This window comes from Hirundo rustica, chromosome 13 (genome assembly GCF_015227805.2).
Source record: "Hirundo rustica isolate bHirRus1 chromosome 13, bHirRus1.pri.v3, whole genome shotgun sequence".
NCBI classification, from domain to species: domain Eukaryota; kingdom Metazoa; phylum Chordata; class Aves; order Passeriformes; family Hirundinidae; genus Hirundo; species Hirundo rustica.
The window spans coordinates 16,564,055-16,584,969 of record NC_053462.1 but is presented as its reverse complement, the minus strand read 5'-3'; the positions used below and the strand labels follow the sequence as shown (position 1 = coordinate 16,584,969).

The following is a 20,915-nucleotide window of genomic DNA, read 5'->3' as shown; positions in this document are numbered from 1 at the left end:
CAGGGATATTGGGCACTTCAGATGCACTTCAGTGAAGATTGCTTTGGGTTTGGTTGAAGCACTCAGCAGTGTTTGCAGCCCAAACACAGCCACTTGCCCTCTCTGCTGGTTCACTTCAGCTGAGAACACACTGGAGGTGCAACAGTATTTCCCAATTTCCCCAGTTTCTGGGCGGGGGCTTTCTTTGCTGGGGTTTGGTTTCAGGCCAGGGCTCCTGAACTCTCTCCAGACCCACCATGGGCTGCAGAGCCATGGGTTCTCCAGTTCAATGTCAGACCTGCTGGAAGAGTTGTTCTAGAGCAGGGACATTACTCTGGGAGGAACTTAGGTCCTATACAAAAAGAGTGATACATTTTAAAAAATTTTTTTGTCTATTTAATTTAAAAATAAAATCTTCCCACACCAATGCTTGAGATGTGGTAAACTGAGGGCACAAGGCAGTGAGAGATAAGGAAAGGATGAAATAGAATTGCTCGTTTGAGCTCTGAAAATCTCTGGAAGTAGGAAATAATGGTGTTCTCTAGAATTGAAGCTAAAAGTTTAGGTGACCTGACTTAAGGGAAGGCTGGCAGAGGTGGGAAATAAACCCCCAGCAAGCCAAGGGGGTCTGACTGGGGCTACAGGTCCCAGTGCTGGCAGGTGAGTCAGAGATATGCATTACCTTAACTGAGAGATCTTTCTTGGCTTTATTTTATTTTTAGATCCATTCTTATTCTAGCACAGAGTAGTAGTTTTGGCCAGCAGTGACTTCCTCCACACAGCGTGTTCCTCTGAGCACTGTGTACACAGAGGATTGGCTCGAAGAATTAATGCTAATCTTCCTTTTCTTATTTAAATTTGTCCTATTACTGTGCTGTGTTAACAGAAGACATCCCTATTCCACCTTCACAGACGGTGAAATCCTTTCTTGTGTTATGTTTAAAGCTCAGGGCGATCTCCTGGGAATATCCAATTTTGCTGTGTCATGAAAATGCTGTTTTCATTATGTCTGTATTACTGTTTCATTTTGTGGTTTTGTTTTGCCAGCATGGGACATTGTACAGATCTAATCATGGATGTGCTTTAAACAGATGATCTCACACTCTGTAAAATATTAATGCATCCCTGGCCGTAAATGAAAACAAGCTAATTTTAAAATAAAAAGATTAGAGGATGAGATTGGCTAATGTCCGCTGGGGATTACAATTAATTTTAATGTAATATTCTTCTTTCAGGGGAAAAAGTGGTGCTTTACCTTGCATGCATTTCCTATTTTAATTTTTTCCAAGTCAGTATTGATGGGGCGGGATGAGTTGTTCGAAAAAGATACTCCAGGAGTATCTACAGTCATGCAGCTTACGGCTGAGTAAGCACAGGGTGGTTTAGAGGAAAAAGGGAAATCCCGAGTCAGAACAAAAGTATGAGATGGTTCTGGATGTCAGGTACCCGCGAGACAGGAGGTGTGGGCAGGTGTGTGGAGTAAATAGGTGATGAGAAGGGAGGTGGAAATGCGACACAGAGATTCACAGCATATTGTGAGGTGGAGGGGACCCACCAGCATCGTCAAGTCCAGCTCTTAAGTGGTTGATTATGGGTATTGAACCCACAACCCTGGGGATCTCGGCCTGTGAAAGCTCTATCACTTCGGCTTCCCTCAGAATGGAATGAGTCTCTAAAACGCATGGTCTGACCCAGTCGTGGCTCTAGAACACCTCAGTAAATGTTTCTCCTGTGTGTTCCCTGCCCAGGTTCGAACTGATGCGCATGTGCTGGCAGTACAACCCGAAAATGAGACCCTCCTTCCTGGAAATCATCGGTAGCATCAAAGACGAGCTGGACCCCGCCTTCAAAGAGGTCTCCTTCTTCTACAGTGAGGAGAACAAGCCTCCGGACACAGAGGAGCTTGACCTGGAGACTGAAAACATGGAGAGCATTCCTTTAGACCCCTCCTCCACCCTGCAACCCACTGACAAGCACTCAGGACACAAGGCCGAGAACGGCCCCGGCGTGGTGGTGCTGCGGGCCAGCTTCGAGGAGCGACAGCCGTACGCGCACATGAACGGGGGCCGCAAGAACGAGAGGGCCCTGCCGCTGCCCCAGTCCTCGGCCTGCTGATGCTCGGAGCCGCGGCCTCGCAGAAACAAAACACACACAAACACAGGCATTGGGGGAAGAAAGAAAGAAAATCACAATATATTCAAAAGCCTACTGTACCTCAGTGGATCTTCAGAACTGCCATAGCTGCACTTGGGAGAACCCTTTTTTCAGTAAACGAGTTACCGTCTTTTTCTTTCCTTTTTTTTTTTTCAATATGCAAGCAGATGTTCGTTTCAGTCAAGGACTCCAGTCGTGGGGCACAAAGTTGGCCTTTTAAAACTCTTAATGTTAACACTTAATAGCAACAGAAAACTTGAGATCTGATGTCTCTCTCTCTCCTCTCTCCTCTCTCTTCTTTCTCTTTCTTTCTGTCTCTCTTTTTGCTTCATAATGGGAAACATATCTGCGTGCAAGTTCAACCGTACAGCACTTTTATCAGATCAAAGATATCGCAGGCCAGGTGGTTCCCGGTACCCCTGCAAGCACCTGCCTAACACTGTAGGTCTTTATAAAAAAAACCGCAAACAAATAAAAAAACACAAACAAACAAAAGAAAACCACACACAAAAAACCCCTAAACTAAAAAAGACTGGATTTTTAATGTTGCTCTTTAATCTTTTTAGGAACACATAAAAGAATAAAAAAGGGCCATCATTCGTCCAAGGCTGTTAACCATTTTCAACGCTGCCAAATTTTGCCAAAAAAAAAAAAAAAAAGAACTCTTTGTTTTTCTATTTTTGTTTGGTTTTTTATTTCTTTTTTTTTTTTTTTTTTTTTTTTAGTCATGGAAGGAGCACAGTAATCAACTGCTCTGTTCAAAACAGATCCTGACCAATATGTCTATTCAGTCATGCACTGGTTATTAAAAAAAAATATTAAAAAAAGTCAAATTGTCTAGATCTTTTTCAAAACTGGACAGAATGTGATTTTTTTTTTTTTTTTTCTTGTGATGGAGAAGATAAAAGGGATGGGGTAAAGAACAAGCCCTCCCTCCACCCCTGTCCCCATCCCAGTGAATTCTGGACAAAACTGGCAGTGGTGAGCTAAACAAACACGTGCATTTCGTTCAAAAAAAGTCAACCGCCCGCCAAAAATGAGTTACGAAAAAGCTGAAAATAAGCGGCCGAGATCTCCATCGCTGCAGCCTGCCTTCCTTCACAGGCTTGCAAGGAATAAACACCTAGAAACACAAATTGGAGAAGACAAAAAAACGCAGTAACCGGATTCAAGTATATGATGCTTTGTTGACCTTTTCTCTTTATTATTAAGACTTCTCGAAGGGTCTTGCAGTTCTATGTTAGACCATGGATCATTTGCATACACATTGTCTTTTGTGTCACTTTTATAACTTTCTTACGGTTCAGATACTCATCTATATGTCTGTACAGAAAAAAGCTGCTATTTTTTTTGTTCTTTATCTTTGTGGATTTAATCTATGAAAACCTTCAGGTCTGCCCTCCTTCCCTTCCCTTCCACTTCAACAAATTTTCTTATGCTTTGTACTATAGTGTGTAACTTTTACTTCCTCCTTCCCAGTAACTGATACCTTTCATATGATTTGCCATGAACTGTTTAATGCCTTTTTATAAATACATTTCCTCCTTTTTTTTTCTTTTTTTTTCCTTTTTTTTTTTTTTTTTTTTTCTTTTTCCCTTCCCATTAGTTGTTTTACAACATCTTGGCTGTGTGGGCTACAGGGCTTTGGAGGGGGACAGGGAGAAAGAAGGGAACACCCCGCACGGGAACACTCTGGCAGTGCTGTGGTGTGGTGTTTTTAAGCCCCAGTTTTCCTTCCTTCCCACTAACCTCTGCCCAGACAGCGCGCGAGGCTCTTACGGTGCAAGGCGTGATACAAACTCAGGTCAGAAACAAAAGGTTAACTATTTAGTACATTCTTGTTCAGTGTTTATATTCATTGTTGTACAAGGGTCCTACCCCATCCTGCCCTCCCTGCTTGTTCTGGTCGTGGCACACATCCACCCGCCCATCCCCACACAGACACACACACACACACACGTATTCTTTTTAAATTATTAGTTGGGTACAACAGCAGACACCAGGCTTTTGGGTCACTGATCCTTAAAAAGATTCTTTCAACCCTTCCCCCTGTGAACGAGAGCTGTGCCAGGTGCAGCTGGCGATGCCAGGCATTCCTAGGGTGGCCATCGACCGCCTGGCTCCAGCCAACCCCAGCCCTTCACCCTCCTGATGGGGAAGCCCTTGCGGAGGGGAGCCCTCGTGGAGGGCAGCTGGGCTGCACTTCCCACCCCTGGTGAAGAAAACCACCCCCAGCCAAAGGGAAGCCCCAGCGCCGTTTCCGTGGGGCTGGTGGGAAGCTCGGAGCTGGGGCCGGCGGCTTGGCTGGCAAACAGTGAAGTGTTGGCAGCTATGGAAACCTGTACAAGTCCAAGCTTGTGGCTTAAATCACAGACCAAACCTCAGAACAAAAGACGAGTGAGCTTGTTCATTTGCAGAAGCCTTGGTGAGAGGGGAAGGAGGGGCCATCAGGAAGTCGACGCCCAAGGAGTCGTACCAGTTGCTCATCTTACCTTAGTTCCAGTCTAGGCCTTTGTTTAGCACTGATCCAACCAAACGATGGCAGGAAGAGGTGGTTCTGGGATGGAAATGTTCAAATCTTTTGAGTAAGAACAATGAGTTAAAATATACTGATTGCTAGTTTTGACTGGAGATTTTTAAAAGTTTGTAGTGCTTTTTGCTTGTGTAGTTTAGGTCCCATTATCTTCTCTTGCCTCTGTCCCATAGTTATTTTTCCCTTCTGAAAATGAAAAAGACAAAAAAGTTAATTAAGAAGGTATTCTATGTAGGATTTTTTATTTATTTTTGTGATATCAGTTTAAATCACTGTAGAGATGCCCCATAATGAATTTAAATACTGAGATAAGGGTTTTAGAGTATGACAGGGGGACAGTTTTTGATTTTTTTTTTCAAACATTTATCTACCTCACTCTTATTTTTTTATATGTGTGTATATAAAAAAAATACATCTCACATTTCTCAGCAGCCAATAAATGCCGTTGATACTGGTAACCTCTCACTCCATATACCACATGCTCTAGGTTCTGGAGGGGAACAGTCACTGCCTTTCACAGAGGGTCACCTCAGAATATTTGCCTCACTTCCAAGGGGTTTCTCCAGTTTTTTAAAATTTGTCGTTGTGAGGAGAAATCCAAGGGTTGTCTGACTTAGGGTGACCGTTCTTTAAGGAAACACAGGGGCTTTTTAATGTGCTGTCACAGCAGCCCTTGGGTCAGCAGCAAAATGCTGCATGTTTTTGGATGAGTGGGAATGCGGCTGACCCAACATGGGAACTTCAAATTGTGAGTATTTCCTGAAATCTGTTACAGAAATCAAATGTTTACAATGTTTGAAGGTCCAGAAGAAATAAGAAAGGGAATGGTCTTTCTGTTTGTCCTGTAGAATGGACTAAGTCATTCCTGCCAGTTCTTGCTCAGATGTCACAAGCATCAAAAAGGTATTTGGCTGAATCAGAGCCCAAAAATAAATTGGCTCATATGGGATGGCATTGCTTTCTTGACCGTAACCTGTCACAGGCTGCCTGATGATAATACTACATCAAATTTACAGCTTTGGTGTTTGCTGCTTCTGTTTGATGAGAGCACTGATTTTTTTTTTTTTTTTTTTTTTTTCCCCCCCCCCCCCCAAACTAACATTGAATTGATTTCTTTTAATGTGCCAGTAAAAAGTCAGTTCCCTTTTCTTCCCCTGCTTATATGCATTACAACTGTGGATTCTGATGGACCAGCCATCAAATTTTAACTGCCCTCTGACAGCATGTAACTGGTTTACAAGCACACAGGACTAACACGAGCTTGCCATCCACTTGCTGTATAATGTTTCCTTTTTTCCAGCTCTGGCAGCTGTTCGTGCAGGTGTTGGTTATGGTATCTGAGTAATGTGGTGCTTGGCTACTTGGAGTTGTACCCGGCCTCTTGGATACACAGTGCTGTGGTTAATTACTGCAGTTTGTCTTTGGAGGGAGCGTTTCTCCCTAGTTCTGAGAAACCAGCAAAATTGGAAGTTTTTACTAGATTGATTTGGTTTTCCATGTTTGATGATGTTCTAGTGACCTTTGGGTGCAGTGGCTGTTCCCCTCCCTTGCACATATTGATTACCACAACTGGAGATCCTCAGATCTTTCAGCTGGCTAGGAGGGTTTGTTAAAACTGTCTGAGTTACTGGTTTGTAGAATTGTACATAGGTGGTTTTACAATGCATTAGGAAGAAACACTAATGACGTAGCATCACGAGAAGCATTTCAAAAAGCACTTCCGTAGAAGACAGCCACGCGGCCTCGCGTCCGTGTGCGTGATGGCAGTCAGCTCTCCTGGACCAAACCACCTTCATGATACCATTGCATTCTGTGTTTGCAATTCAAGCTTAATTCCTTTTTTGTTCTGTTTGTTTCCATAGCCTTTTTTTGTTGTGTTTTGTGCATTTTGAATAGCTTTATTCACATGGGTTTTTCATGCAGACTTCCCTTGGACAGTAAATCGAGTTGTTTGTGCATGTGAACAACTGAGAATTAATGTTGGCTTGATAGAGTCATAATATGGTTTGTAATGTTGTTCTTCCCTGAGACCACTGGCTTGTCTGGTATGGAAAATTTATTTAGAACTTCAGCTATGTTTGAATAAAGTTAAAGTAATCCAGTTTGTTTATAAATTAAACACAAAAGCCCACCCAGCCCTGAAAAGCAGCATTTTGACGAATGGCACCAAGACGTTTCGCCTGCAGCGGGATAACGAGCGGCCGTCGCCGAGGGGAGCAGGCGGCCGGGACTGCAGGGCTCGGCTGCGGGTCTCTCCTGGCTGGAATTGCAGAGTGCCCGTGGCAGAGGAGGTGGTTTGGTGGCAGGGAACACAGCTGCTGTGCAAACAGAGCCGTGGCACTAAATCAGATGCTCCCAGGGGGGATGATAAACCAGAGGCGGCAGCCGAGCATGGTGCAAGGTGTGCAGCCACCCTTGTGTGATGCCCCTGCTCCTCCCAGCTGGTGCCAGGTGCTGTGTGGTCCCAGGTGTGGCTGCACTGATGCTCCTCTTGGTCTCTTAAAACAAAGGCAAGAAAGCCCAGTCTGCCCAGGATGACTGGTGACCAGAGGGAGCTGCTGTCAGGCCCTCTGGGAACTGCTGAAGGGTGTTGGGTACAATCCGAGTCTAAGTGAACAACACTCCTACTGTTGGTGTAACTCCATACATATATATCTATATATACATATATATATCTGCATATGTATATCTATAATATAGATATATATATATTTAAACCCTTTTCATTCCATTAGTACAAGTAACACTTGTTTCCTGTTATTCTTATTTTGTTTGTCAACCGTGTGTTCAATCACTGGGCTGAACAACAGTGGAGGAAGGTGCAAGGGATCCACTCCTTACTAACCAGTGATAAAGCCAGATATTGCAACTTAAACCCATGAGCAGATGTGCAGACAAGGATTGAAGAATGATGTGTAGAAACAACCCAAGTGGCCAGGGGTGCTGAAGATACAGAACTCAAGTAGACAGGAGGGCTTTGAAGGACACCTTGGTTCAGAAGTGGTTGCTCAGAGGTGCTGAACAGCCTCTGATGTGGAGCAGCCAGGTCAGTGAGCATGGAGGAGTTTCTGGGGGACACCTGAAAACAAAGGGCGCAGCAGTGGGGATTTGCAGAGACACAGGGCTTGGCAGAAGTTTGAGGTAGTATCCTGAGCTTAATCTGTGGGACAGCATCAGAGCTCAGGTGTCAACAGTTCTGATGGTTGGTACTTGTAAATGAACCTCTGCACTCGGCAGCTGGAGCAGAAAATTCCTTACCAGGAGCGGGACAGCGGTTGGTCATCGGCCCGTACGGATCGGTCTCACCTACAGTCGGCCTGTTTTGCAAGTACCTTAGGCCTTCACTAGTTGGTGTGTGTGCATATGCGTGTGTGTGCTCATATATATTTTTTTGGGTATGCGTTCCGTTGATTAGTAACCATTAATTAGCATTTTCAATAGGGCTTTAAGTCCAGTAGATTACGGGTAGTCAGTTGACGAAGATCTGGTTTACAAGAACTAATTAAATGTTTCATTGAGTTTTGTAAGTACATAGAATAATTTTATAAAATGTTTGTAGTTTATAAATGCCTAAAATATAATTTAAGGGCACTTTTCTGTGTCTGTGTGTGGGTGTGTCTGTCTGTGATCAGTTTTTCCATGGTACCAGTTACTAGTTAGCTTTACAATATGCCAAAAAGGAATCACTGACTTGGCCAATTCACGGCTCGTCCCTCTCCCCCGTCCCGCCCAAGCTTTGTGACCCAGTATACAGCGAGTGAGAAAAGGAGTTGGGAAAATGTTCTGTATCTTCAGTATCCTGGTCTTCCAGAGCCCTCTGGTTGGGGTGGGATCATCTTACCTGGTCATTTCACTCTGCTGTCTAGGGCAGTTACCTTCATGGATGACAGGAACCTCACTGGTCGGGGAAACAGAGCGGGGTTTGCTGCTCCCCAGGCTCCCGGGGCCGCTCAGCACCTGCGCCACGGGGGCCCTGTGCTTTGAAGGATGTCACTGCATAAGGGAAAGAGGGAAGGTGGTTTTGGTAATTACTGTTGAAGAACTCTTTGCAAATTTCTTATCACTTTAGATGCTTGTCTGCAGCCTCTAAAGCTGTTGAGCACCATTGGAAGCTTTGTTGAAATGAGCAAGGCAGGGTCCCTATTTATTGTTATTTAAAAATCTTGAAGATCCAACCTCTCTGCTGTGCACAGGGACATCTTTCTCCTCTTCTGTTTTCTGAACCAGTGAGGTTTGAGATGAAAGGATTGGCCAGAGTTTGTCTACCTCTGGGACAAAAAACTAGAAAGTGCTAAGGAATGGATGCAGTTGCAAATACATTTTCCAATTTTTCTTGTTTAAATTTTTTTAAGAGAAAATTAAACAATAACATGGCCAATTTATTACATAAAAAGACTTGCTGTGTATAAATTATTCCTAAAGAAATTCCTGTGTTTATATTAAAATGAATCAGTAGATAAAAACAAAAAAAATTCAAAATGTTTTTGTATATTCTGTTGTAAGAATTTATTCCTGTTATTGCGATATACTCGGGATTCTTTACATTATGAAAAGAAGAAACTTTGTCTATTTTGAATGGCTGAAGCTAAGGCTCCTTTAGTTTCTCTTACTCGGCTTTTTTCTAGTAGTTTCAGTACTACATGATTTAAGTTAAATAAAAGAATTCTGTATGCATTTGCTTGTTTCTGATTTTGTTGCTCCTTATGCAAAGCCAGTACAGGTTAGAAAACTCAGAGTAAAGCTGCTCTGGTTTTCCTCTGCCCTTTCTGGCTGCATCTAATTTGAGCTGCTCTTAACAGGAGTCAGTGCTGCCATTGTTTGGTTGAAGTCAAAAGCATTTTCATCCAGAGACACTGAGCTTTTGGATCCTTCATGGCTGAGATTTGAGCGGTTTTGCACGAGGGGGTTCCTGTGAATAAGGTGAGCATTGTTATTTATTCATTTACCTGCAGAGCAATCCCCGTGTGAGGCAGCCAGCCAGCACCTGGTTTTCAGCTTTCTGTAACACAGGAAAAGCCAGTGGCAAGAAAACCAATATTATCTTGGTGTTTCCACTTCCTCAGACTCGGCATCAGCATGTTGACTAAAACAAGGCTCAGTGGTGGCCCAAAGCCCCAGCAGCTGCCTGTGCCGTTCTGTTCATCTCTTGTCCTTTTTGGTGGTGGTGCTTGAGGAATAGACTTTTGATTCCCTCAGGAAATCCCAGGTGTCCAGATTAAGCTGCTGCTGTTCCGTTCCACTGCCTGATTTCATCTTGTCCTTGTGTCCTGGCAGCAGGATTTCAGAGGAGAGTGTGGGCATTCCCTGTGTGCTGGAGGGCAGTGCTGTGACCCGCTGTGGTACCCAGCCCTTCTGTGTGGAGCTGTTTGAGATGTGGAGGAGTCTGGTCCCATGTTTTACAGTTTGGAATCTCCTGTGGTGCCTGTTCTTTAGGTAGCCTCAGGTGCCCTAACCCTCCCCACAGCACAGTGCTTCAGGATTGCCTCTCTTGGGACAGCTTAACTGTTGGATTTGCCTTTGGGCTGTGCTCTGTGGAAGGGCCGTGCGGTTTTCCCTTGGGACAGGCACTGAGAGTTTGGAGAAAGTGGCAGTTTTGGTTTGGAACTCAAGTTATCAAGAGCATTATAAATCCTGCTGGTTTTGTTTTCTCTATACTCCGAAGTTGGGGCCCGTTGCTGATGTGGAAAGCAGCATCTACAGCAGGTCAGTAAGAGAGAATTGTGGAACTTCAGAATCCCCAAGTGTGTTTTGGTTTCTCCCATATCCACATTTTTTGTGGGCTGAACTCTGGACTCAGGGGCTGAGGGGGATCTGTGTTACCTCCATCCCGTGCTGAGTCCTTACAGTTGTGAGCATCCATCTGGAGTCGGTGAGTCTTTACTGATGTCTTTGTAACCAATAGAATCAGGATTAAGCATCTAAAATGTTTTCAATCCAGTTTCACGCTTTCTGAAATCTGAACAACTTTATTGTTAGCAATATGAACCACCAATCATTTGGGTTTTTTTTCCCTGAAGCCTTTTCTAAGAGATGCAAATGGTTGGTTGGGTTTTGCAAGGAAATTTTCACTGAAAATAACATGGGCTATAAAATCCTGTGTGTGTGGGTTTTAAATAACCTTCAGATCTGCTTCATTTAAGAGGTAAGGAATTACATTCTAAGAAATCATAATTTTCCCCCTCTATGATCCATCTCTCTTTGTTCCCCACACTGTTCTAACATTGCTAAGATAATGGTCTGTAATGCTTTTCCTAGAAATTCTGCTGTTACCGACTCAGATAATGGAGGGACGTGGATGAAAGCAGCTCTTCTATTGCCATAATACAGAGAAGTGTAATAGGTGTAATCACAGATGTACCTGCAATATTAAGAAGAAAACAAAACCAGAAACCTGAGTTAAGGTTCAGTAAACCTTGATTAAATTTAAATATTCTAAGTAGCCAAACCAGATCTGGTTTATGAAATTATTAAGAACATATTTGCTTAGTGAATAAAGGAAATGCTGAAATAATCCAAGTTTGAGAAACAAATGTTGCTTATCTGATGGTTTGGTTTCTCAGACACCCATCCACAAAGAACTTTAAATAAAAAAAAGAAAATATCACAAGACAGGCATTCTTGTGGGGTGGGAAAGGTTACACACCCTGTTGGAAATTGCAACCATGCAACACAGTTTTTGTCCAAGGCATAAAATCTCCCTGTCTGAAGGGATTTTCTTACCATTCCACCTTTTAAAATTCAGGTGCAAATCTTGAATTTAAGGGCCAATATTAGCTGATTCCTATTTCAAATAAAATAAAAAATCTACTGTTTTGTTTTCCTTTCCAGTGAAGACTAGCATGGTAGGAAATTGCTTCAATGCTACCGGAACACATGACATCACAGGCCTGGTTCTAACAGTACCTGTAACTGCTGTTCTCCAGTGTATCTATTTACATTTTGTATCCCTCCCAGCTGAGAAAAATAGATTAAAATCTGCTACTAGTCAGTATTGCTTTCAGACTCTCTTAATAGCTGAGGTTTACTGGAGTTGCTCATCACAGGGTGTGCTATGTTGGAACTTGTTTCTTTTGGAATTTACAAATCCATGGAAAAATATCCACTGGCTGTAGTTTTTCATGAAGGCTGCTTTACATAAAATTTAAATCCATCCCAGTTTCATAGCTGTGCCCCTCTGAAGACTTTGCTTCAGAGCGATTTATGTTGAAGAAGATGTCATGGCAAAGATTCCCCAAGGTTAAAAGAGCTGAGTTGTTTCTGTGAGTTCTGTGAGCCCCTGATAGGCGGCATTTACCTTCCCGCGTCTCTGGAAAGGGTGATACCAATCCCTTCCACTGAGATGTTTTTCCAGAGAGTCTTCATATTAATTGTAGATTCAATCTTTTCTGGGCCGTCTAGCACGCAGCAGGCACCTTCTGGGTGAAAACCACAAGCATCCCTCTCCTGGTAGCCTTTGTTCTTCCCACACTGCTCCAGGATGATGAGCGCTGTGGCGGATGAAGCCAGCCCAACGTGAACTGTAAGCTGGTTTTTCCCACCAGAGAGAATAACAGGAAATTAAAAATGAGACCTCTTTTTTAAAAACATGTGATGCAAAAGCGCCAAGCATTATGTGAATTACCGGCTTCAAGGTGGGGAGCCTTACTCATGTCTAAAGAAAATTTTGATAAGGGATTATAAATGAGAACCAAATTAGGCTGTAGTTTTTGTTGTGTCTAGGCAGGACTGCAGAGCTGCAGTTCCCTTTTTTTTTTTGCAGTTTATGGTAGATATTTTCCTTTCCTTTGTTCAGCATCAGTTACGCTGTTTAACTGGCATGGGGTTAAACCAGCATGCTAATTAGTGTGTGCTCTGAATTTCTGCTTGGAACCTTGATCACAGTTTCATTAGTCACTTTCCAGAGTTGTTTGATGTTTTGCAATACTCTCTTGGAGATTTTTTCATTGTATTCAGGGAAGGGGAGGAAATTGTGTAACTTCATCTTTACCCACCAGTGGCTGAAGAGTTGTCCATATCTTGCAGACTTGCTCCTTTGCTTTTTGGTAAACCACTGGCAGCTGCATGATCTGGAGATTGATGTTTTCACCAAGGCCTCTCTTGGACAGCTCCTGTGTTTACAAAAAAAGCCACTGAGGACTTGAAGGAGCATTGGATTTCTGACTGTGATAAAGAAACTGGGGTGATTCAGCTGAGGAAACACCTGAAAGAGCAACACCTTAGCCCATGGTTCCTGAACATTGGTCTGCAATGAGATTTGTTTTGTGGTTGCTCCCTCTCTTTTAACTGGAAGAGATTAAAATGTGCTAAACAGTTCGCTAATGTCACGTCTGTCCGTCCATGTGGAGCCATTGTTGTGTTTTCCAAGAAGAAGCTCAGTCTCCAGTGGGTGGGAGGGGCTACTGCTTCGGGACTGGTCCCTGGGGGGCCATGAGACAGCATCTCTCAGAAAAGCTCTACCCTTGAAAACATCTAAATAGGCTTTGCTGTAGGTAAGAGCCGTTTATCTGAAAGATCTGGTATCAAAACTGCACTGTCAAGAGAAAAAACCAAGGAGAATTCACCTTAAGCATGACTTTTTCACTCCAGGGACGTGAGATCTGGTGGCTCGACCAGGTTCAGGTGAGCTGTGCTGAAGATCACTGTCAACACGAGGAAGTTACATTTAGAATGAGTTTAATTTATTTTTTGGTCTAGAATGTTTGTCTAGTAAAAGGAAATGTCACTGAGATGTTACTTCTCTGTTAATTATGTACAGTTGAATTTCCATACAGGACCAATTTTCCCAAAGAAAAAAATATGCCCAGAATTGAGGTGAAAGGAACAAAGGCACCCTTCAAAGCAGCAGGTTGGCCAGGAGGTTGGAAGATGGTCTGGGGAATAAACGTCACGTGGAAGTGACTTGAAATGATTTTGTCAGTGGAACAGGGCTAACGACAAGGCGTAGGCCTCAGCAGAAGGTAAGCAGCTGCAGTGGCAGGATGCAGAAGGAATTCATCTGCGGTGGAAAGCTTTGTCCCAGAAAAGCAGAACGGTGCTTGAAAGCCCCTGTTCCATTTGAGTAAAACACTACCTGGCACAGGTTAAGTATTTAAGGGGGCACAGGCAAAAGTGGAGGTGTCTGATTAGCCCAAGAGACCTGTAACTGTATTCAGTGTCATTGTCTTCTCAGGTTTTTGTTTCTCACTCAGTGTTCCCATGTGGATGAGGCCCACAGTTCTGGGAAATCTGCCCTTCAACACTCACTTCCTATATAAACTGTTCCAATTTTCTTGTCAGCGGAAGCATTGATTAGCTGTGCTCAATAAACTATTTGACACAAGCAAGGAAACAATGCCTGCAGGGAAGTAAACACATTTGGAGAACAGTGCCAGCCTTTTTTTCCTGCAGGCACTGACAGTCTTTGAGAGCCCATTGCATCATCTCGCTGAAGAATGCTGTACTGTGCCTGAGCCTCCACACAAGAAAACCCCAGCTGGTTCACAATTAGCATTTTCTTTTCTAAAGCATTTTTAATTTTTACATTTAATGAGATTCCTTCTTTTAAACTGTAAGGCTTAGAGGACTCGACTACTCCTAACTTTGGTGCAGAACAAGTGCCCGTCTTTTGTAGCTGAAACAGGAAAGGAAATTTCAAAGGAGGAGAAAAGTTTTGGGGTACTGTTTTGTGGGAAAAGTGGTTCAAAAGAAAACATGAAGATTCTTTTTGGGGAAGTTTTTCTAGAAGGGAGAAGAAATCCAGCATTATCAGCTGCTGACCTTGAGCTGTTGTGAGCTGTGGTCATAGTCTTGGTCCACTGGTGTTCTGGTCCGAAGAGAAGCGATTTGCACAGCACTGTGCTCAGGCTGGTGCTGGAAGCACTGTGTTGGAAATAGCTTGAACTTCTAGAAAACTCGAGAAAACATCACTGATTTTGCCTTAGTTCTGATTTGCGTTGCTGGGAAGGTCGTTGCGTGTGTTAATCTTGTGAACTGCTTGTGTTGGTGCAGAAAGGAAACCAGACGGTTTCAGTTGCCCAGCCAGACTGCAAGTGCATTGCAAACAAAGGTGTTTTGTGTGGTTGGTTAGTGGGGTTTTGTTTATGTGTTTGTTTGGGTTTTTGGTTGCTATAAGTTGTTGGGTTTTTTTGTAATCCTGTAGATAACCTTAAAACTTCAGGGATGTAAGAAGGTTCCAAAACAGAAATGAAGGCACTGAATAGCAGCGTCTTAGTTTCACAGACGATGAAACTAAAGCAGAGAGGGAGAGAGACAGATTAAATGACAAATTTCCAAAGCCCACATGGTCAGTGGCAGGATGAAAAACTGCACTGGGAGATCTGATCCTCATCTCCCGATAGCAGACATAGTTCCCAGAAGCAGTTGGAAATGTGACCTGTTCTTTGCACTAACAGTTTAATTACTATGAATGTTGTCACTCAACTTACATTTGTGCCCTATTAACTGGGGACTTTGACCTTGGTGGTGGAGTGCCCTGATAGGTCATTTGGGTGCCAAGCTGCAGACAGGACTTTTGGAGGAGAGACAGCAACAGGCTTGGATCAAGGGTAATTAGGTGGGACCATCAGTCTGTAGCATGGAATAAATAAATCAGGGGATCTGGGATCCTGAAGGTCCCATGTGGTGCTGCAGCACTACCGCATTGTGGTAACTCAGTGTGATCTGTCAGCAAATGCAGAGCAAATACCTGGTGGTGTTTTCCTTTAGTGAGAATGTCCTGAACTTCCAGAATTAAAAGTGTTGCTGGCAGAGCTTCCGTGCATATTTTACGAGGGTATTTCAGGTGAATGAAGTTATGAGAACCATAAAAAACTTAGTGAGACAGGTTTCTAAAGGATAAGCTGTCTTTCTAGTGCTAGACAACCACGCGGGGCCAGGTGATGGCGTCTGTAAGAGCTCTGAAGCTTTTCTCCAGGACCTTGAATTGACAGATTTGTCGGTGCTTTTGGGTCCATTTGATCCCCTCTTCCCTGAACACGCCAGGGGTACCTGCTGAGGAACAAAAACTCCACGGATGAAGAATGCAATGCTGATGAATGCCTTGTGTGAGAGCCTCGTGCTGTGATGAGAACCTGGGTCCATGCAAAAACAGTGGGGCATTCCTTACGTTCTTGGAAAATTTTATCTTCATATTCTAAAAGAGGAAATTCAGGACAAGTACTCTTTTAAAACCAGTAGACATAGAGATTTGTAGAGATTTACTCACATTTATAATTGGATTCCTGAGGACTTCAGGGGAAATTGGCTTATTTACCAAAAAGGCAGTAGTAGTAAATAGTGAATTTGTAAGAGAAATAATATTTTTCTGCGTGGCCAATGAGGACATAGAAGGGATGGGCTGTGTGCTCATTGGATCAATCTCTGATCCTCCCTACAGCAAGGAGAGAAGTTCTGGAGCACAGCTGATCCCATCAGCCACATCTTGTGGAGGAGCTTAAGGAAGCAGTTGTGAGTAAGAGCAAGTATTGCTCACAGAAGGGCAGCCATGGTTCTTTGGCAAAGGATCCATTTCAAAAGCATAGAGAGGGAGGCTATGCTTTGGAATTAGGACACTGGAACTGTTAAATGTATTTTTACAGGATTTCAGATGCTTTTGGTATGAGGACCCTTCTGGGATGTGAACTTTTAAAGACTGTGTGTATCAGCATTGCATCATCACTGAGGGTGCTGTGGTATCCAGGCTTTTGATAAGCACCTACTTCATTTTGGGGTAATAATTAGGATCGTTCTGGGTAATTCTACAAAGGCATTAAGCCTGACCAGTCATATTTAGTAGGTCTGTTCTGGCTGCTCAGCACGTTCCTGAGGATGAATTTGAGTGCACACTTGTGTGGTTCACAGCAAAGAGACTTGGCAGGAGGGTTTTATGTCCCTCCAGTGGTCCATGCAGGTACCCCAAGCCAAGGCTCGATTACTTCCAGATGTAAATACTAAATTTTGCTATCTTTAATATATGTGCATAAGGTTTCTGAAGATCGAAGGGCTACTCCTATGAATGAGGCCAATGGAACAATACTATGAGATTGCTGTTTACTGTGGAGAAGCCTATCGAAATCCAAAGTACTTCCAGATTTGCAGCAAGTTTCTCTGAATTGCCTGAATTAACCACCTTTGCCAGGTAGTAGGACACCAAAGCAGCAGCCCCAGCCTGAACACAAATTAATTCCACATAGAGGGTGCCACATCAGAGGGAAATGGATTTGTTCTCCTCCACGCACAAGGACTGACATCTGTTTTGTTATGGAATGCTGTGGCCCTTGTTATGTAACTCCCTGGCGAAGCCAGCTCATGGCATTGTTACAGAAAACTCATCCCATCGGTGCGTTCTCGCTCGAGGCTGTTTTGCTTGCAGATAAAGAACATATTCTATTTTCAGCCAGAAGAGGATGATCTTGCACCCAAAAGTAGAACCAATAGGAATCAGGAAATAATGAGCAAGAACACTGTCAACTGACAAATATTTGTGGTTTAAGGCACATGTCAAGTTGGAGTTAAGATAATTTACGGGTCTCCTTGGGTCATGACTGGGGTGTGGAAAGGTATCACAGAAGTATTTTTGTTTCTTGTCAGCCTGTAGGGATAACATCCCTCGTGACTTGGAGGGGGGCAATAGATTTATTCTACCAAACACACCAAGCTGCACTCAGCATTCCTCACCCAATAAAGCTAGAATAGAAAAAAATGTATGTTTTGGTGGAATTGCTATAGCTTTGGTCTTTGGAAAAACATACTGGCTCCTTGTTTTCCAGTCATCTCGGCTTGAGTGCACTTCATTCTCAAAACAGATATTCAGTAGCTGTCACCAAAATTTGTACTATGGTTATAGTCCTGTAGAGACATCACCTTTCTGTCATTACTAATACTTTCCTATAGTTGACTTTCTCATTTCAGTGTCCAAAAGAATTAAAAAATGTATGGACTTATTTCAGCCTTCATAATAGAGCACAGTCTCCTTGGTTTGTTTTACATGTCCTGCTTTCCATTTTACCAGTATTATCTGTCATTTCTTGCACATTTTGGACCAAAGCTCCAATTTAATTTTACTACTTTGACTGTTCCCCCACTAGTTTCAGATTTCACTGTGTAACCTTCTTTCTGCCTTGGGATTACTAAAATCTTATGTGAAAGACCCTCTCACAATAACTCTGTTCATAGGTACCTTATGAGGGTAACTGAACTCCAGGAAAGGCTGTTGTGTGTGACAGGGAGAATGAATCAGTTGATGCTGAAAGCCAGGTATCCAAACCATGTCTTTGTATCCCCCAGCTAAATTTGTTCTAATACACAGATTTAGGAAACAAGCAGGAATTTTCAAGACTGCATCAGAGACTTGTTACTGCCAGTCAAGATGTACGGAAGAGAAAAATCCCCTCTGAATGACCTTGTTTTCAATTTAACTGTAGACTTCACTGTCATTTGAAAGCTGAAATGTGAACTCACACTTAGAGCTGGCAGAGTTTAGGTTCTGTGTGCCTGAAGCAGGCAGTGAGAACTCAATAGGCTGCACTTTAGTCACACAGACAGGATAAAATGAACTGTGCTAGGAGAGATGATCGGTGTACTGAAGACAGACATAACCTGTGGCACATGCAATAGTTGTAGAGAAGGCACCCTGGGTAAAAAAACAAAAGAAAATAATATCAAGAATAATATTTTGAAGTGCTTAAATAGCACCAAAAAATAATGCAAGTAAAAGAACATTTCATTTCTTCATTATCCTCTTTGTTCCATGTTGGGTGTCTGCTCCGTGAGGCACAATTCTGTTTAATGAGTCATGAAAAGGGAATGGAAAGCCTTAAACCAGTTTCTGTTGGGATGTCTAAAAAATAAAATGCCTTCCTCAAAAAAAAAAAAAAAAAAAAAGAAAAAAAAAAGAAAAAAAAAAAAAAGCCTACCTTCACTGCTTCCCAGCTAGAATTAACCAGGTATTGTCTGAAGGGACCAAAACCTGAAAAGTAAGAAAGATGTTTTTAACCTGTGCTTATTCTGCAATAGCAGATTAGGTGCTGGCATGTGTGCACACACATATTTGATCTTTATCTTCCTATTTTTGGTTATGGGGGTTGAGTTTTTTAGATAGGATTTAGCTTTTATAACACTTAAGGGAATAGTATTTTCGATTTGTATATTCACTGATAAAAGAACTAATCCTGCAATCTTCATTCATGTGAAGGCTTTCTTATCAGAGAGCTGGTTAAATGTAGTGGAACCAATAGGACAAGATCATGTAAATGATGATTTTGTGGAAGGATCATCATCATCCACAGAAATACTACCACTAAAAGTTATGGTATTAAATACTCCCAGGTCACAGTTAATATATCATTCTTATTGTTAAAGCTCATGAAGATGAAGATATGAATATTTAATGAAAATGTTTGAAAGACTAAAATGTATTTAATTTGTGATTTATTTTAATCGAAAGTAATGAAAACTTACAGTTTTCTCTCCAGGAAAATGTGTTTTTTTGTGATGCTGGGAAAAATGTCTTATTTCACATTTTTTTCTCCAGGAAAAGAGGAGAAAAGGGGAAAGAACACTTGGACTCCAAAGTGTTACATTCATTTTTATGCATCTTTTTTTGTGAAAGGATTTTTTTTTTTTTTTAATGCAAAGAGAAAAGACCTAATTTTGAGCAGATGGGCATTTTGTCATTAGGAAGTTTGATGGAAAACTCCCACTATCTTTATTAATCTCAATTAATGTTCTCAATCCAGAGTGTTGCCAAGTCCTAGATCCCGGCTTTCAGGAAAATGAGTTTGTGAAATGGTCTTAATGCTATAACTCTTAAATATTTAAAATCCTTAAATGGACAAGTAAATACTTGACAGCAGATGATTGCCATTTTGCACAGTGAAAGCTACTTGTATGTGAAGGTAATTAAGCCTAAATGCAGGCTTGTGACAGCTTAATTAGTGCTAGACTTTAAGCATTTCTTAATTTGTTAATACTTATTTCATGACTGCTCCATCTCTTCTCTTTAATGTTATGAAAAGCTTATATTTTTGACAATATTTTCTCCAGGTTTGAGTTTCTCCTGTGGGGAGGGAACAAAGAAAAATGGTGCTTATTTCACATTTCCAGGAAACTTAAAACCCCATTAGTCCCACTCTGCTTTGAGAGCAAAATTCGGGTGTCACCTGCTCCATTTTGGAGCTGTAGTTGTATGAGCTTCTGTACTTGTGTGTGCAGAACTGCAGAATTATTATAAAGTTATTAAGTAGCTCACAATGAAACACTTGTGTCAGTGGTGGCCCTAAGAAACTACTGCTTAGGACAAAATTGCCCTGAAAAATGACTAAATGTACGAGAGTTTTACTGCAATACCTGCAGCAATGTGGAGAGGTAACTGGCTGAATGTTACTGGGCTCCATATAATGAACTGGGCTCTGTGCCAGCAGGTTTATATTCTGAGCAGGTGAAAATGTGACAGAGACATGCTGTGGTAATCTCTGTAGTAGATTAAAGATGCACGTGTGTCTTAACTAGTCTAAAGCTTTTTGACCAAGGAGATTTCTGGACATAAATGGTGATCTAAAGAGAGGAAAAAACTAACAGGGTGCTAAGAAGTGTTCCCAACAAGGGTATGTGCCATAAATATCATAAGAGAGAACCACACTGTCAGCCTTTTAGGAGGTTAGCAAACACCTCTTGCCCTTTCCTGCACTCCCATCCAGCTCATCTGCAGTTAACGTCTGGAGCGAGCCAGACTAGTTCTGCCCATCTTGCAGCTATTAAAAAAAAAAAAAAAAAAAAGTGTTTAATTGAAAACAGCAAGATGCAAATCTCTTTGATGTACCTTCACCCTCGTTCCTATGTCCTCAGATGACCTGCAGTGGAAAATTATCCAGCAACTCACATGTCAAGATATGTGTAATGATTGCCCTTAGATGAGCCAGTGGCAACAAGAGGAACAGCGAGCAGCAGCATTCCTTAGGAGCTTTAACCTTTTAAAGCTCAGCACTGTCTGAGCTGGTGGTTCTGCCTCTCTGATGCTGCAGTAGTTGAAGCCAGCAAGACAAACTCCAAATTTGGTCCCTTGTGCTGCATGTTCAGGCATGTTCCTTTGGTATATTTAAATGGAATGGTTTCGTTTAGCAGTGATGAGGCAGCATCTCCTGTTTAAAACTCCCTTACCTTGCCATGAAACTGAGCCCCTGAAAGTTGTCATGTGCTGCTCTAATTCTGGACACTGACTGCATGACATTGTGATGCAACCTGGTTTTCTTGCTTCAGAGCGTCTTTTGGGTAA

At 42.4% G+C, this 20,915-nt stretch overlaps 2 protein-coding genes across 7 annotated transcripts in view; one reads left to right on the top strand and one right to left on the bottom strand.

Annotated features, from left to right (window-relative positions):
- Positions 1–9,340, top strand: part of IGF1R (insulin like growth factor 1 receptor) — a 171,076-nt gene extending 161,736 nt beyond the window's left edge. For all 5 annotated transcript variants that reach the window (XM_040077494.2, XM_040077495.2, XM_040077498.2 and 2 more), the window contains exon 21: positions 1,728–9,340. In XM_040077494.2, coding sequence (XP_039933428.1) covers positions 1,728–2,094 — 367 coding nt within the window. In that variant the 3' untranslated portion in view covers positions 2,095–9,340. The remainder of the gene's footprint in view (positions 1–1,727) is intronic.
- A 1,349-nt stretch (positions 9,341–10,689) lies between these two features.
- Positions 10,690–20,915, bottom strand: part of PGPEP1L (pyroglutamyl-peptidase I like) — a 28,623-nt gene continuing 18,397 nt past the window's right edge. For both annotated transcript variants that reach the window (XM_040077227.1, XM_040077226.1), the window contains exons 2-5: positions 18,559–18,611; positions 12,658–12,774; positions 11,961–12,190; positions 10,690–11,024 (exon numbers count right to left, since the gene is read on the bottom strand). In XM_040077227.1, the coding sequence (XP_039933161.1) occupies positions 10,832–11,024; positions 11,961–12,190; positions 12,658–12,774; positions 18,559–18,611 (593 nt within the window). In that variant the 3' untranslated portion in view covers positions 10,690–10,831. The remainder of the gene's footprint in view (positions 11,025–11,960; positions 12,191–12,657; positions 12,775–18,558; positions 18,612–20,915) is intronic.